At 45.0% G+C, this 17,550-nt stretch overlaps 1 protein-coding gene across 1 annotated transcript in view; it reads right to left on the reverse strand.

Moving 5' to 3' along the window:
- Positions 1 to 17,550, reverse strand: part of LOC102372828 — a 141,717-nt gene that overhangs the window by 69,904 nt on the left and 54,263 nt on the right. Inside the window, exons 19-23 of the mRNA XM_025211391.1 lie at positions 15,824 to 16,052; positions 13,298 to 13,500; positions 4,547 to 4,702; positions 3,184 to 3,274; positions 2,213 to 2,350 (exon numbers count right to left, since the gene is read on the reverse strand). Of these exons, the coding sequence (XP_025067176.1) occupies positions 2,213 to 2,350; positions 3,184 to 3,274; positions 4,547 to 4,702; positions 13,298 to 13,500; positions 15,824 to 16,052 (817 nt within the window). The remainder of the gene's footprint in view (positions 1 to 2,212; positions 2,351 to 3,183; positions 3,275 to 4,546; positions 4,703 to 13,297; positions 13,501 to 15,823; positions 16,053 to 17,550) is intronic.

Below are 17,550 nucleotides of genomic sequence, written 5' to 3' on the forward strand. Positions count from 1 at the left end.
GACGTCAGCCAGTGCCTTCAGTACCCTCGGATGGAGCTCATCTGGGCCTGCCGACTTAAATGCATCCAGTTCCTCCAGGTGCCTCTGCACCATCTCAGGGTCTATGCTTGGTAGTCTGGTGCCCTGCTGCTGCCTCTCTACAATCCCAGTGACAGACTTGTCTTGCCCCTCACTTAGGAACACTGAGGCAGAGAACTCATTGAGGAGTTCAGCCTTGTCCCCCACTGTCCGTCACCAATTGCTTATGTCCATTTAGTAGAGGTCCTATTCCACCGTGGGCCTTCCTTTTACTCCCTATATATCTAAAGAACAAATTTTTATTATCCTTAACTTGGGATGCCATCCTCAGCTCCATGGTAGCTTTGGCAGGTCTAACTGCCTCCCTACAAGCGCAAGCAGAGGAGGTATACTCCTCTTTAGTAATCTCTCCCCGTTTCCACTTTTTATATGCCCCCCTTTTAGCCCGTAGACTGCTCTGGATTTCTCTGGTCAGCCAAGGAAGCCTCTTGGCTCCTTTCCCCCTTTTTCCCCTCAAATACTCTGCAACAAGTTGGGACACAACGGATATGTCTAGATGAGACGCTTACTGTGCAGTAGCTGGTTACTACTGCGCAGTAGCTCATTACTAGTGTGTAGTAGCATGGCTGGGCATTAGCTATCACATGATGCTACTGCACAGTAGGCCTGTGCAAAGCAGCTAGTATTTGCTTCAGATTTGGCTGATTCGGGGGACAGTGATTCAACTCAGTGATTTGAATCACTGTCCCAAGTCAGCGGCTCCTGCCAGGCAGGGGGGAGATCCCCGCTGCCCCCCACTGAGTGGGGGGGCTCTGCCACAAGCCCCCAGAGGCCCCGATGCCTGCTGCAACAACAGGTGAGTGCAGGGCTTTATTTCTTTTTTTTTTTTTTTTTTTAAGTGCCAGGATACTGGGGCCAGGCTGGGTAGCCATTGACCGGGCTGGGAGAGTGGGCGGGGGTTGTGGCCTGGCAGAAGTCCCCCCATGGTCCCCTTCCCCCTCCTCAAGCCCCCCCATCACCCCACTACTTACCGGCACTGAGCCCAGGTCCAGCTCCCTGCGCCGGCAAGCGGGGACTGCCCGAATCTCTGAATCTTTGAATTGATTCAGAAGCTTCCAATCGATTCAGACCTTTTAACTGGTCTCCCAATTCAATTCAGATTCAAAGGTTTGGCCGCTGAATCGGGCCGAATCTCCTCCGAATTGAATCAGCAACCAAAGCTTCGAACCGCCCTACTGCGCAGTAGTAATGAGTTCCTGCACAGTAGTAATGAGGTTGTAACCAGGCAGCCATGCCAGGACACTACTGCTTAATAACACCAGTTACTGTGCAGTAATTTAGTGCTTGGTTATGCAAGTACTAAATGACTGTACAGTAACAAGTGTGCAGTGAGCATCTTGTGTAGATGCGTCCTATGAGAAAAACCTATCAAACTCGGTTCTTTAACTACAGAATGAAAACACTGTCTACCAAGGAAAAATGATGACTGTATATCTCCATGAGGTGGCATTTGACTTTATCCCAGTGTAACATTAGGGAGTCAGTTACTTTCTCAGCAGCATCTGTGCTGCTGTTTCCAGAAGACAAGACAATAGAGAAGGGACAGGAGGTGCTGGTGTAAGATAAACTATCACCATGCCAGAAGTTCATGGGTTGCAAAGCCAAATTATGATCCTCTCAACCATTCTGGACTTGAGGCACCCCTCAGAAAATGCCAGCTTTTAGTTTTCACTTGTTTTTTTAAGTACAGAAAAGCAATAAAACCATTCTTCTGTTGCAAAGAACTCAGAAATACTACAACAGGTCAGAATAGCCTTAACATTACAGATTCTTCTTTGAAATCCCTGGTTTTATTTTCTGAAGTATGTTTTCTCATCTAACAGCACTAACAGTGGATTTTATCCAGTCATTCTTGCATATGTTCACTTCTACACCCCTCCACCTATTGCATTTTCTATAGCATTTTTCAGCTGTTCATGGTCTCCTAACTCAATAACATCTGCATTAAATAAATCACTGAAATAAAACCAACTTTTCCTTCATATTAGTAAAGAACTACTGTAGTTATATTTTATGATAGAGCAAAACAAAACTAATAACCAAATGACCACCAACAGCATTATCAGATACAGTAAAATGACATTAGTTGGCACAAACATGGCCTAGAAGATTAGGGGAAATAAATGCTGCTGACCTTCAGGTCCGGGGTATATGTAGGTTGGGCTACGTGACAAAATGAGGCTTGCTGAACAGCAGCTATCAGAGCATTTTTTTGAGTGACTTGACAAGCAAGGATGATCTGCATGTTTTCCACTCCAGATGGGGATAAAAGCTAAAAGAGGGTAAAAAAAATGAAAGTATTCATAGCATACAGGCAGGTTACTTTACCGAGAAAGATCACTCCAATGTTTTCCTCATCTTAACTAAATCTCAAAAGTGACATTAATTGTTCTTTAGGGCTGCACAGTGCTATTAATCTAAACAGGATTAAATGTTGATGTCACGTCTCCCAGCTGCATTTGCAGATTTATGCTCTTCCAGGAATCTACAAATCTAGGTTTTGAACAACATGGTATGACCCAAGGGATGCTATCAAGCAACAGCTAGGAGGTTGCTTATTTTCTCTTTTGTTTTTGGAATGGCTTAATAGTTTGCCAGCTTGTTGCTGAGCATGGGTTGTGCTGATGAGGCTCTGAGGAGAGTTTTGAAGGCTAGGAGGTTTCTGGGCATAACACCACCAAATTAAAGGTTACCAATGGAGCACATAAAGGAAAGGGATTTATTTTCTTTCACTAAGAAAAACCTTGCTTTGTGCTCCAGAGAAAAAAAAAAAAGCCAAATCCTCACTTATTGCTCACTTATTTGCCCTTTTCAAGCAAAACTCCATTAATAATTTTCTCAAAAAGATTTTAGGGATTTGGCCCACAATTTCATGCAGAGGATTTGACTGAGATTTATCTGGTTAGTTTTGAAAAATAAATAAAAGCTTGCTGTTACACACAGAAACATGGACAAAACGACCAATTTTATAAGAGGAACATAAAGCGCCTAGCACAATGAAACCCAGGCTAGATAAGGCCTTTATGTGCTACTGCAATATAAATGTTAAACAACAACATGCTCTACATTTTTTTTTCTGCTTGGAATTTAAAAAAATCTGCTCACCTGAATAACACTATCTCTTGTTTGAAAGCTAAACTTTCCAATTTGATTGTCAATCTCCTGGATACTTAACATTAAACTAGATGGAATATATCTGAAAGAAAAGCAAAAATCATCCATGAGAGCAGAGAACACATCAAAGAAGCCAGACTGAAGGATAAGACGACAAAACTTGAATTGCTGTGTTTTCTGTCTCTTTTCCCCGTTATATTTGGATTTTGCACAGGAATGAATTAACCTTTCTTCTTGAATCAGGAGTTTTTAAGATATTAAAAATTTAAGGAATATTCAAGAAAGAAATAAAATATTCTGTAACATTTGCAGCTGAACTTGTGGAGAATCAATAGTTCTTCATAGGCAAGCAAAGAGTTGGATAAACAAGAGATAAAAAAAAATCTACTTGTCCAATTTGATCAAGTTTCATTTAAAATATTGGTTCCTGACCGTTTGGGGAACATAGGCTGTCTACCAGACTGTGACATCAGCCATCCCAGACAGTGCCTGGCACTATCCACAAAATTCAATTAACCTGAAATGAAGATTCAGCTGTTTGCTCTTGTAAGATTTGTTTGGGGCTGATCAGTCTTCCACATGGCTTGGAAGGGGATGTGAATAGTGGCTTATTGTTCAGAAAAGAAGGGGACTCTTAAGTTTGTACCCATATACCAATGACTGGGAAGCAGGGATAGAAAGCACCCTTGCAGACTCTATTAAGAAAATTGGACTTTCCTATATTATTTCTATCTCCCCCCATGGTCACCACCCCCAATCTGTTTTTAAAAATATTTTATTTACCAACTTTGTAAAGGTTTTCATGGCCAGACTGTTCCTGGTACCTGCCCACTTGTCAAAGGGAAAGAAAGGCAGTGCACAAGCAGCATCTTCCTGTGCAGCAGCTAGGTTTGACTGAAGCTAGGAAGTGAAGCTGTTACTCAATGCATAGCAAGAAGGTGAGTTTTCTGCCATTTATAGGCCTGCGTATGCAAATTCTGGATCAAGGAGTAACTGTTTTTCAAGGTCCCAGTTCTCTGCTTGTCTGTCCCTTTTCACCCCAGTTTCCCTGGATTTGAGAGATCCCTCAGTTTAGTTCTGATGTCATGCTTGTTGAACACACATTTGGTATTTTTCCACTTTTATTCTTGAACATCTTCACATTAGGATTTACTTATGAAACCAAAGTTATATTTTAAAAGGTTACTTAAAGCTCAAACACTGTACAATTTGATTTCTTAAGTTTCTACATGATTTGCATCTGTCCCTCAGATAGGGTCTGTGAAGTCCTGCATTTGGACCTTAGCAGGCTGAGAGGTACGCTGGGTCACGATCTACCTAGAAACACTTTGACCCCTGAAATGTTGTGGTTTACCTGTCCACAGTACTGTCATCTTCCAGGAGAGCTGTAATGAACACTGGTGGGGGCTGGTCTGCTTTCTCCTTGTGAGAAGCAAATTCAAAATGCACTGGCCTCAAGTGCAAATGGAACTCATCAAACCCCATTTCCTTTGCAAATACCTTGTAGAACCTAAAACAGATCGCAGAAGACTGATAGAGTGGCATGCATTTAAAAATGTTGTCTAACATTCCAAGCAGCACACACCTAGGAATGTACACTTAGTAGGTACAATTTTAGTAAGATACTTCCATTAAAATATAACATTTCTTAGCACCTTCCACTGTCATTATACATATACACATGCATATACATACACATATTCTGCACATTGACAACCACTGTCTACAAAGAAGAAGCAAAGGGAACTTTCAGCACCAAAAGCAAAAGACAAAGGAGGTTTCTTACACAAGCTAATCTTGTAGAGTGTACTGTTGTGCTAGTGCAGTCAGGGACAGTGATATATATTGACCTGTGTGGGAGTGTGCTACAAAGGGAAACACAGGAAGGAGAAAGAATGCACCAGGAGAAAAAAAAGGTGGATAAAAAGGGATTTCAAAAAGAGTAATATGTAAGGGAGGAAAAAACCACACAGAAGAGAAGCAAATTCAGACTCTATCTGCTCTTCCTGCACTATCTTCTAAAATGATATGCTTGTAACTGGATTGTCTCAACACATGCACTACAGGTTACTAAAGAACAAGTACCACAAGACAATGAGCTGTGTGGAACAGCGTATACAGCATATGTATTTTTACGGGTTAATGATTGACGAGTCATCACTAGAGGACCGAGAAGCAAACGAGCAAGGGGTGGTAAACATGGGACGTCCCCCAGAAGTCTGATTAAAGCACCAGTGCACAGTAAAAGAACCAAAAAATCTAGTTGCAATCAGTCCATTTTACACTGCAAAGCAAGGAGATGGATTGTTCGCCCTTTTGAAGTTTCAATCCAAACCCCAGCCTTCTACAGCAGATATATCTTAATGAGCTGTGAGCTTTGCTACATCAAAAGAAAATTCTAAATTAGCCACTTAAAAAGTCATGTTCAATAAACTATATCCACTTACAGTTGTTTTCAATTTACTCAAACAACATCACTTACCTGAAGATGATGTTCTATTTAATGGGCCTATACATGTAACCTAACTCCTTATTTTCCTTCAAAGCTTTTTATAAGAGCTCCTTCAGTTGCACAATAATACCAACTCTCTGCTGGTATTTTAGGGATTTCAACATTTCCCATCTCATAGATGTTTAGGGTTTGTTTTTAGTAAACTGAGGAAGTTTCAGGTTAGGGTTGTTCAAATGATTTCCATTAAAACAAGCCTCAATGGAAACTTGTCTTTGCTCTTTTCTTTTCTTTCCATTTCTTTTCTTCGGTGATGGTGCCTGATTAACTGAAAAAGTATTTTGTTTTTCAGCTGCTGAAAACCAAGTGTTCTTGGCTTTTTGACAAAAAAGTCTATATTTTCTACTGGGGGGAAGGAAAGAAACCCAACATTTTTTAACTCTGTCATAGGAACATAGAAAATTGGATTGGAAAGGACCCCTCCCTGGGCCATCAAGTCTAATCTCTGCTATTACAGGCAACCTCATACCATGATCCCATTCTTAAACTGATCAGGCTCCATCATCAGTATTTTGCTTCCACATATACAGACATGCTACTTCATACTTTCACTTTTCTGCTGGTTAGAAGCCTCCTTCTCATTCCCCAGTTACACTTTTACCAACAGTGTCTTTTAGCCTAAATAGTTCTTCTCCTTCCCATCATGCATTTTAAAGGGTAGTACTATTCTCTTTAAACTTTACTTTTTTCTAGGTAAAACAAGTTAAGCTCTTTTGGCTTGTCTTATAAAAAAAGAGATGCTCCATTTTCCTGGATAATCTTCATCCCAGAATATTGAAATAACTGGCACATGAGATGCCAGTCTCCTTTATCACAGATCATGAATAAATCAGTCAGATCAGGATGGTACCTTATTACTGAAAAGTGACAAAAAACTCCTATTTTCTTTAGAAAATAAGGGAGGGAATGACTCTACTATTTAAGAACTTAAAATAGATATTGAAGGAAAGAACAATCAGGAAGTAAAAAAAGAAAAGGATAAAACCTAACGTGGTTTTATCCAAGGAAGGTTCAAAGCAGTGAGTCTAATACCCTTACATGACAAGAAAATTGACCTTCTAAAACAAGAGCATTGCAGTGGACCTGATCTATCTAACATACAGCCCACACACTAAATCCAGTCCACATAGCAATCATACCCTTAGGGACTAATAGCAAGAATTTTAGTTACAAGATAGGTGTTGTAGACTGGATGCAACAGAGGAAGAAGGGGACCTGGGTGTGCTGACTGACTGTGGGATAACCAGTCCACAAGAAACCACTGTAAAGCAGCCAATACAAGTCTAAAGTGTACTAGGCAGGGTATATTCAGTAGAGACAAGGAAGTGCCAATACCACAGAACAAAGCATTGCAAGACCCCATTTAGACTGCTGTATGCAGATTTAAACAGTGATCAAAATGATGAATTTGAACTGGAATAAATACAAAGAAGAGCCACTAAGAAGGTTAAAGAAACCGAGAACCTTGGGGTGCATGTATATGAGTGTAGAAGCTGCTCCGACACACTGTAATTACAGCACGTGGGAGCATGGTAATTAATTACCATGCTCCAGCAGCCTCCTGTGTCTCATGTATCAGCATCCCCACACTTAAAAATGGTGGCAGGGGCACTTGAACTAAAGCTCATTGAACGAACTTTAGTTCAAGCGTCCCCACTGACATTTAAGTGCAGGGATGCTGCTATATGAGATGCAGCGGCACTTTAATCAGAGAAGCTCTAGGAGCTGCTCTAATTAAAGCACCGCTCCCCCACTCCCAGAGCATGTGTAAAAGTGCCCTTGTAGTCCTTACAAGAAGGCATTAAAGAAACTTAGTTTAGTTTACCAAAATGAAGGATGAAAGGGATTATAATACTATTTACAAATGCAGTCATGAGGTGGATATCAGGAAAGGGGAGGAGGTATTTAACTTTCAAAACTAAATAACTACAAACTGGTTAAGAGCATGCTTAGATAGATATATTTTTCTAATTTTCAAACTATTATATGAGTACAGCTTTGGAATGGACTTCCAAGCAAAGCAGTGGAGGCTTGGGAAATCTGTGGAGGGAATTCATAGATTCATAGATCGTAAGGCCAGAAGGGACCTTGGAAGATCATTGGGTCCAGCCCCCCTGGGATTCCACTTGAAACCTCCTGTCATTCTTACATGGACCCACTAATAATTACCCTTTGCTTGCAGCTATTGAGCCAGTTATCTATCCACCTTGTAGTAGTTTTATCTAGCCAACATTTCTCCAATTTGTTTATGAGAAGTTCATGCAGGATCTTGTCAAAAGCCTTGTTGAAGTCCAGATACACTATATCTACAGCATTCCCTTCATCCACTCAAGTAGTTACTTTGTCAAAGAAGGAGATCAGGTTTGTTTGGCATGATTTGCTTTTCATAAATCCATGCTGGCTGTTGCAATGAGCCCTTCCTCCTCCAGACGCTTGCAAATGGCCTTCGTTAGGATATACTCCAGTTACTTGCCAGGTATTGAGGTGAGGCTAACTGGTCTGTAGTTCCTTGGGTCCTCCTTCTTGCCGTTTTTGAAGAGTGGCACTACACTGGCCCTTTTCCAGTCCTCTGGTACCTGGCTCATCTCCCATGACTCCATGAAGATTATTGCCAAGGGCTCCGAGATTTATAAATTCATAGATTGTAAGGCCGGAACGGACCTCAGAAGATCATCAGGTCCAGCCCCCTGCACCAAGCAGGAAAGATAACTAGGAGTCAGGTGACCCCAGCAAGGTGACTGTCTAGTTTCCTCTTGAAGATTTCCAGGGTAGGTGATTACACCATCTCTGGAGGGAGTTTATTCCACAGTCTGGACACCCTGACTGTGAAGAAATTTTTCCTAATGTTGAGCCTGAATCTATCTTCCAGGAGTTTGTGGCCATTACTCCTGGTTTTCCCCTTGGGTGTCCTGATGAACAGTTGTTTGCTGAGCCCTTGATGTACTCCCCTAGTGTAGTGGTAAGCTGCTACCAGGCCCCCCTCAGCCTTCTTTTCCTCAAGCTGAAGAGTCCCAGATCCCTCAGCCTTTCCTCATATGGGTTGCCTTTTAAGACTAATCATATGGGTGACTCTTCTTTGGACTCTCTCAAGCTTGTCCACATCCTTGTTAAAGTGTGGTGCCCAGAACTGGACAGAGTACTCCAGCTGTGGTCTCACCAGTGCTGAGTAAAGCAGAAGAAACACCTCCTTGGCTTTGCTGGAGATGCATCGATTGATGCATGCCAGAGTATTATTTGCCCAACTGGCTATAGCATCGCACTGCTGGCTCATATTCATACTGTGGTCTGTTATTACCCCCAGGTCCCTTTCATTCATGGTGCTAGTCAGTTTGGTGCTGCCAAGCCTGTAGGTGTGTGTTGGGGGTTGCTTGTCCGAGGTGAAGCACTTTACATTTCTCAACAATGACTTCATCAGGTTCCGATCCATCCAACTTGCTAGCCTGTCTAGGTCTGCCTGTAACTATAGCCTATCTTCAACTGTGACCACACTTCCCCATAACCTGGTGTCATCCGCGAACTTGGCCAGTGAGCTCTTCACCCCCACATAGTGTGATGGGGTAGGGAATTCCTGGACCAGTGGTTGGTACATGTCATGTGTTCTTTCATCTGTATGCAGTCCCCATGTTGGGGTGAAGAGGTAACTTCAGGCGCTGATGTGCAGCTCCGCATTCTAACTCATGATGCTTCACAGTGTCCCCCTGACCCAACAGACATTTATTGTTGGGTCAGGACGGTGGGAGATCAAGCTCCATTTTGGAGCTGATCCAGGAGGAGCTGCCTGTCTTCAAACTCTCATCCCTAGCCTGCCCCCTCCCCCAGCTCCCATGCTGCCTGCAGGATAGGAGTGGGGAGAAGGGAAGGGAGGGACCTCCCCAGCCTGAGCTGGAGTGGGGGAGGGCACATAGATTGGAGCCCCACCCAAGGCAGGGGACTTTAATCCACCTGCCCCTCCACTCCAGCTCAGGCTGGACAAATCCCAGCCTGGAGCTCCTTCCCCTTCCTTTCTCTCTCTCCTTTCCTGCAGATAGCACCAGGGTGGGGCTGGGCTGCATCAGCCCAGGCCTGATCAGCACAGAGACAGACAGAAGTTAATGAAGGCACTCCGCTTTGGAGCACCTTCATCTGAACCCTCATTACATATGGGTTAATTTGTTGCACAAGTGGGCACATTTAAAGTGCTCTACAGCTGTGCGCTTCTGTCAAGGCATGGTAGTACAATGCTTTCAAGGGACCGATCACAACAAATGTCACTTATCAGCACCTTTTGTCTGTGTGGATAACAGAAGTAGTAATATGCTTTAAGATATCAGCTGACCATCCATAGTAAAACTGAATACTTCATAGTTTTCTGTGGGTTCTTCCCCCTATCCTATCTCCCTATCCTCTAAAGCAGGGGTGGGCAAAATATGGCCCGCGGGCTGGCTTCGGCACACCAAGCCATTCTGTCTAGCCCACAGGGCCCCTCTAAAATTTAGACAATTATTACCTGCTGGTGGCTGCCTGTCTGCAAGCTGACAAGCAGCCAGCAGCACAAGCTGCCAGCTGCAGCAGCAAGCAGCTTGGGCTCTGGTTGCAATGCAACCAACTCAATTCCAGCCTGCCCTGCCCTGCCCTACTCTGCTCACACCCCACAAAAGCTTCTGGAGACTGGAAGCTTCTGACTAACAGAGACTTCTGTCATAAGAACCCTGTGGCTGTTCCCCTGTGGTTCATCCAAGAGTTGAAATTCAGGTAAGAACAGGCTGGGGGGAGAGAAGGGGGGGGAACCACCGGCAATCACCTCACTCCATGGGGCTTGCAGGACTCTGGCTCTGTGCCTCCATGTGCCACTCCTGACTAGAGTGCCAGGAGCACCACATGGAGTCACAGAGCTGACCCAACCTGATGGTGCAGGACTTCCCATGGCTCTGGCACTCCAGTGTGCCACCAGGCATGCCCAGGCCAACTCCATGCTGCGCTGTGTGGATCCTGACCATACAGCCAGGAATTGCATGGTGCCAGGAGGGGACAGGCTGGGCCAAGCCAGCTCCCTACTGTGCCGCATGGGTCCCAAACATGCAGCCAAGAACTGCATGATGCTGGGACAGCATGGGATGGGCCTGGCTAAGCTGGCTCCATGCTGTGCTGTGCAGGTCCCGACCTTGCATTCAGAAAGTGCATGCTGCAGTCAGGCTGGGCTGGCTCTGTGCCATGCCATGCAGGTCCTGACCTTGCAGCTGGGAACCGCATGCTACAGCTGCAATGGGCCAGGCTAGGCTGGCTCTGTGAAGCACCATGATGCTCCTGGCCTTGCAGCCAGAACTGCTCTGTGCCAGGATGGGCCAGGCTGGCCCTATGCTGGTACCATATGGGTCCTGGACTTGCAGCTGGGAACTGTGCACTGCAGCCAGGACATGACAGAAGAGGCTGGCTCCCAACCTCCCCCCATGCCCCCAGCACACACCCTCTCAGAGCCCCTACACATGCTTCAACCCCCCAACCATAACACCATGCGCACACACACACACACACACACACACACACACACACACACACTTCCACACCCTCTACCATATTCAAACACACACTAACACCCTCCTACACACCTCACCCCCACCATACCTCCAAACACACCCACACCCTCCCACAGCCCCCCACCCCAACCACATACCCCACACCTCTCCATACCCACCCCCACTTCCCCCCACACACCCCACCTAGCATACCCATACCCTTACACCCACTCCCCAACACACAGCCCCCACATACACCTCCTTATCCCCGTACACAATATACAAGGGTAAGAATGTATTTTGAGCTATTATGCAATCATCTCTAGTTACACTATGCAAACACATAAATCAGGACAAAAATATTTTTTTTAATTAAATTAAAATAAGTTATAGTAGATGTTTGATTTTTTTTAGTATATGATTTGGTTTTTTTTCCAGTTTCAAGATGGTAATCCCCCTCCCAAAAGGAGCACTTCCGGGACAAGGGGAAAGACTTCCAGTGGCAAAGGTCAGGGATTAGGGATCGGACTTCCGGTCCCAAGATGGCAACCAGGTGGCTGGGCACTAGTCAAGGGGCAGGACTACTCTTACGGCCCTCAACAGCTCACCAAAACCTGTTAAGCAGCCCTCCAGCCAAAATAATTGCCTATCCCTGCTGTAAAGCATTGGAAAGGGAGAGTTTTGACTCTGTATATGGGTGCTCCTGCCATCACTTTGAAAACTCTCAGACACAAAGCTAAAGGATTTTGTGCTCTTTTCTTCCCAGCTTTTATCTGTGGCACACTGTAAGGTGGATTTTGTTTGTAATGCGCTTTGTGGTTGTTAGGAGTGAGGGGTTAGAGTAGATTATTTTTAAGACTCTTCAATTATATGATTACTTGTAAAGATGGGGACTAGACTCAATAACCCAAGAAGACCCTACTTGTCCTATGACTGTTTCCACAGTCATCCCAATAGCTCTTCTGTACACCTCATCCAGTTGATTTCATCTTTCTTGAACAGATGTGACCAGAACTATGCACAATATTCCAGTTGAGGTCTCAATGACTTATACAATGTTCTCTCTCTATTGGACACCTTGCCCAGGTCAATTTATAAATCTCAGTCTGTGGCTGACCAACTTGCCTAGATCTTTCTCTTCTCTACCATTTTCAATTGATGACCCCCCAGCTTATGGAAGAAATTATTGTTAGTAGCCAGTAAGTTTATGATCTTGTACTCTGCACTGTTATGTTTCATCTGATTTCTATTACTCCAGTCCTCAAAGTGATCTGGTTCTTCCTGTGTGATAATCCAGTCCTCCTCTGTATTGGTGATGCCTCCCAATTTTGTGTTGTCTGCAAATTTTATTAGCTGACTCATATTTTTATGCTAAAGTGATTAATAAAAATATTTAATAAGATCAGTGCCATAACTGATCTTTTCAGAAACTCCATTAATAAGCTCCCTCCAGCCTGACATCTCCCTTATCAACACTATACATTGTGGTCTCCCCCTTTCAGTCATTTGTTACCCACTTTACAGTTCTTGTTTTAATGCCCTCTTCTATAGTTTAACAACAATTCCCCAAACAGCACTATAGCAGATGATTTACTAAAGTCCAGCTGGTATTTTCAATGAGAAATTTTTCTCAGAAAAAAATAAGCCCAATTAGAATGCAATTATACTTGGCTGCTTATTGAAACAAGTGAACAAACTAAGCTACTGTGTTTCTTGAGGAGCTCTTGGTCATGTTGCAATTTTATTACCATTAAAGAGCTGTTCACAGTCGGGTAGCTGTACAAATCTTTTTGCAAAGGGGAATAACTATCTTCACTTGGTTAATAATTAATATATTCTCCCCTACCATGCTCTTTGACTGAAATACAGTAGAATAGAAGACTCCTATTTTTAACAGATTAAGGGTCTAGTCTTGGTATTTTTTAAGAGGGAGTTTGGCTGCTGATTTCACTAGCAGCTGGATCCAACTACAAATATTTCCTGTTTTCTTTATCTACCTTTAATCATATCTCAAATTTTGAAACAAATGGTTTTAAACCTCATGCAACAATCCTATGCATCAAGAAGACAATGGCCTCCCATATTGCGCGTGCTCAGTACTAACCTAGCTAATCGTGCACTCTCCATTGTACTTTCTATTAACCGATGGCGGAGGGTGACTAGCTCCAGGAGCCTGGAGAAGGAGTCCAGAATAAAGGTTTGTTTTCCTTTGCCTTGTTTCTTCTCTTCATCTGCTCCTGACTCAACTACAGACATAGCAATTTCTCTCACAAGGACAGGGTCGTCCACCAATACATCTGAAAATAACTGCAAGGGAAGGAAAGGAACAGAGATAGGTACACCTTTTATATAAACATGATAAAAATATATACAATCCTTTTTCATTTTTTCTGGAGTAACTACAGTGACACCGCTGGTATGAGATTGGAGCCAGTCTCCCCTGGAAACAATCTTGTTCCCACTGAAATCAGTTGGGGTTTTGCCATTTACTTCAAAGGTAGCAGGACCAGGCCATTGACAGAGGATAGAAAACCTTAAACCCCAAATATGGCTTTGCTTCATGGTTTTAAGAAAACCTGGCCCTTGGAACAGAAGTGTTTTGTCCCAGTACAATAAACAAGGGCAGTAGCCCCAAGTACTGACTTGGAGGTGGAGCATAAAAATAACATCCACTGCCGCAGCCAGGAGTTACTGCTGCCCAGAGTGCAGAGCTGTTTTCTTACACCTCAGGCTTGTCATCATTAACTATCAAAATAAGATAGAATTTGGGCATGGGAGGATCTAGGATTTTGAAAAGTGGGGTGCAGTTGGTGTGCCAGACATCATATAACACAATACATACTATTCTCCAGTTAAAGCAAAACTAGTAGCTTTATTAATGTGGTAGAGAGCTACCACTATATTAAGTTTAAGATCAAACCAAAAACAAATATTTGCTAGAATATGTATAAAGTCTTAAAAACACAACACTTGCAAAAATGTCAAAGGATATTGTATCATTAGTTCTGTAGTAGTCATAGTTAATGTAAATCTCTTATTCAGATTCAAAAAACAAAATGTAGACTTTTGAGCATCTTGACAGTGCTCCAGTACTTCACGGTCAGTCATTTCTACACCTGAGTTAAGATTACCATATCTGAATTAAGATTTTTAGCTAGAGTTAAAAACAGTCTGCATAGCTGTAAAATAGAAGTAGGGCACTGAGAAAATCATGATTTCATGGACTACTTGGAAACCGTGGAATTTGCCCCACACCACAATTTTAAGGGTCATGAGCATAGATGGCAGAAGGCCGGGGCTAATGGGGCTTATCCCCCTGAGACGTGGGGCAGCACAAAGGGCCACCGGGCAGCCCAGGCATGGGCTCCGGGCAGCTGCAGCGGGGCGGGGGTGCGCATCCAGACAGACATGGAGCCTGCAGGCAGCTGGGATTGCAGCCAGTGCCCACCACAGCAGGTGGGTCAGGGAGGGGGAAGGGAAAGGGGCATGGGAGAGGCAGATTGAGGCCCCCAGCATGAGGAAGGGAGTGAGCCAGACGCAGAGGCAGGGGCGAATGGGGCCCCGGGGCAGGTCATAGGATGCTTGGAGCCCAAGTGTCTTATCCAGGGATTTGGGGGGGGGCTCTTGCTACTGTGCGCATCTTGGGAGAGACCCAGAGGGCACAGGATCCCTGGATTTATGTGTAGGGTGGAGGTGGGCTGCCGTTGGGGGCTGGGCTCTGCACCCCGCTGCTAGTGGCTCAGGAGCTGGCTCTGGGAGCCGGCAGTGGCAGGCACATGGCATCATGCACAGCAGCTGATTCCTGGGGCAGCAGCAGCAGCATGCACAGCCCAGCCTGCAGCAGCAGCCGGTCTCCACTCCATGCACAAATCTGACCGGGCTCCAAGCATCCCATGACCTACCTTGGGGCCCCATTCACCCGAGCCCCTGCCCTTGTGTTTGCCCCACTCCCTCTGTCACTGTGGGGGCCTCTCCTTCCCCTTCCCTGACTCACCTGCTGTGGGGGGCAATGCTCCACACAATCCCACCCACGCACCCAGGATGCCCTGCAGCCCTCTGTGCTGCCCTGTATTTGGAGGGGCTAAGCCCCATTAGCCCTAGCCTTCCACTGCCTATGGCTGTATGCCTGCCTACTGCATGTACACAAGTAAAGTATCATTTTTCACGGAATATTCACAAACTACCTGGACCCCTTTGCCAATATCAACGATAGTTCTGTGAATATTCCGTAAAAAGTTATACTTTACCCATGCACGTGCCATAAATTTCCAACAAGAAAGCTGCTGTTTTCTCAGGGCCCTACCAGGCAGGGCTAACAGGCAGCAAAATTGTAGAACAAACGATAATCTGAATTGTGGAACATCAAGACCATTAAAAAGGAATGTGTGTCATTAACACCTTAACAGGCATTAAGGGAGATGATAATAAGCCATGAAGTCAATTGACTCTCTCAGCATTCTCTGAAGAGAAATGGAGCTTTCCACCCGAGGCAGTTGTTTTTAAAGTTTGGGCGGAGCAGAAACCAATTGCACCTCTGCACCCTCCTTCGATTCTCCCAAAAATAGCACCAACAAAATCTCGGTCCTCAAGTAACTGTTGTAACCTGCAAAGGACCACTAATTGAACCTACATCTTTCTGAATTTGTGGGCTGTATAATAATTCCAGATTTTCCAAAGACAGCCATTCATCCAGCGCTAGCTGAAGTACTTTTTTATCTAGACTAGTTGCCTCGCTTGCTGTTTGTGGTCTACAGATGGTGTGGAACTCCTGAGAGAGGTGTTCAAGAGCTTTAGGGATTAAAGACACCAGGCCAAGAGAAGGGTGAAATTCCAGCAAATAAATGTTTTTCAGAGTAGGGCTGAAAAAAAGGAGAGAGAAATTAAAATGGTGCTTTTCTGAGAGCATATTATCCCATATTATCCCAAACCCTCCCATTTTGCATACATTGTCACAACAAACTTTTATATTCTTACATATATTTGGTATACAAATCATCTTAACAAGTCACACTCAACCCTGCCTTCCATACTACTTCCAAAACAAAAGCAAACAAAAAAACCCTCCCACAATAATAGTTCTGGAATAAGTCTGGAATAAAAGTGGTATGTGTAAGGAAACATTGCAGTTGTTCAATATGCAAGAATAAATACAACAACTTTAACCAGCCACACAGTTCCATGATCAAAAACAAAGCAGCTCATCTGCACATAAGAGAGTTATTACCAGGGATCTGGGTTTCCCATTTCCCATGGAAAAACAGAGTAAACCACAGATTTTACCTTTTACCAGAGGCAAACACAGATTTCTTGTTTTGCCAGAGAAACCCATTGATTTTGCTGTTTTGCAATGAGCTCCCTGCAGGCTGGCAGAGTTCCAACCTGCCAGGAGCTGGGAGGGAGTGAGAGGAGGGAGGTCAGGCAAGGTGGCAGCCTGGAGAGCAGCTCCTGCAGGTAAGTGGGTGGAGGAGAGGGAGAGGGGAATTGAAGCCCCTGTAGGGAGGGAGAGAAGGATCTGGGCAGAGCTGGGAATGCTGCCCAGCTGGGCGGTGCATGGGACTTGGGGCCCAGGGCCACAATGCATGGCGTCAGGGCCCCAGCAGGATGGGGCTGCGGGTGGCTCATCTGGGGGAGGGGAAGAACAGGCTCCCTGCTGCCTCATGCACTCTCAAGGGGCAGGGGGACCCTTGCCCGCCAGATCTGTGTGAAGTGGGCATGGGCTGCACGCTCAGGCTCCCACCCTGCTTCCGACCCCGGGGTCTCCACAGCCCAGCAGGCATGACCCGGCACAGCAGGGAATAGTGGAGCTGAGCAAGGATCTCCTTGCCACTGCTGTGCAGGCCAGGAGCGACCCGAGCCCTTTTCGCGCTGCACGCGGGCTGTGGCCAGCAGCCCGGGCACGCCGGGTCGGAGAGGGAAGGCCTTCGAGCTGGAATTAGGCACAGACGCGTATCAGTAGTTTTAAAGATTGTTTACTTACACCGAGATGGCAGTGGTGTAGGCTGGAAAACTTGATTGAGTTGCAGTTACAGACAGACAACAAAACAAAACTCGAACCTGCAGGGCACAAGGGTACGTCGCAAAGGGTTTTCGGCGACGGGAAGATGAAAAATACGAGGGTACGTCGCAAAGGGTTTCGGCGACGGGAAAATAAACCTGCAGGACTCGAACCCGGGTAGAAGAGCTCTGGAGTCGTCTGGCAAGGACTCACACAAAGTTTGCTAGGCTCCGTGGGTCCTTCTGCTACACGAAGTTTGCTAGGCTCCGTGGGTCCGGTTCGTTTGCGCGTGGGAAGGGATACGTCTGGGAATCTATCGGCGACGGGGAGAGGCTAGAGGTTGATCAGACCTGTGTTTGCTA

This window comes from Alligator sinensis, unplaced genomic scaffold (assembly GCF_000455745.1).
Source record: "Alligator sinensis unplaced genomic scaffold, ASM45574v1 scaffold962_1, whole genome shotgun sequence".
In the NCBI taxonomy this organism is placed as follows: domain Eukaryota; kingdom Metazoa; phylum Chordata; order Crocodylia; family Alligatoridae; genus Alligator; species Alligator sinensis.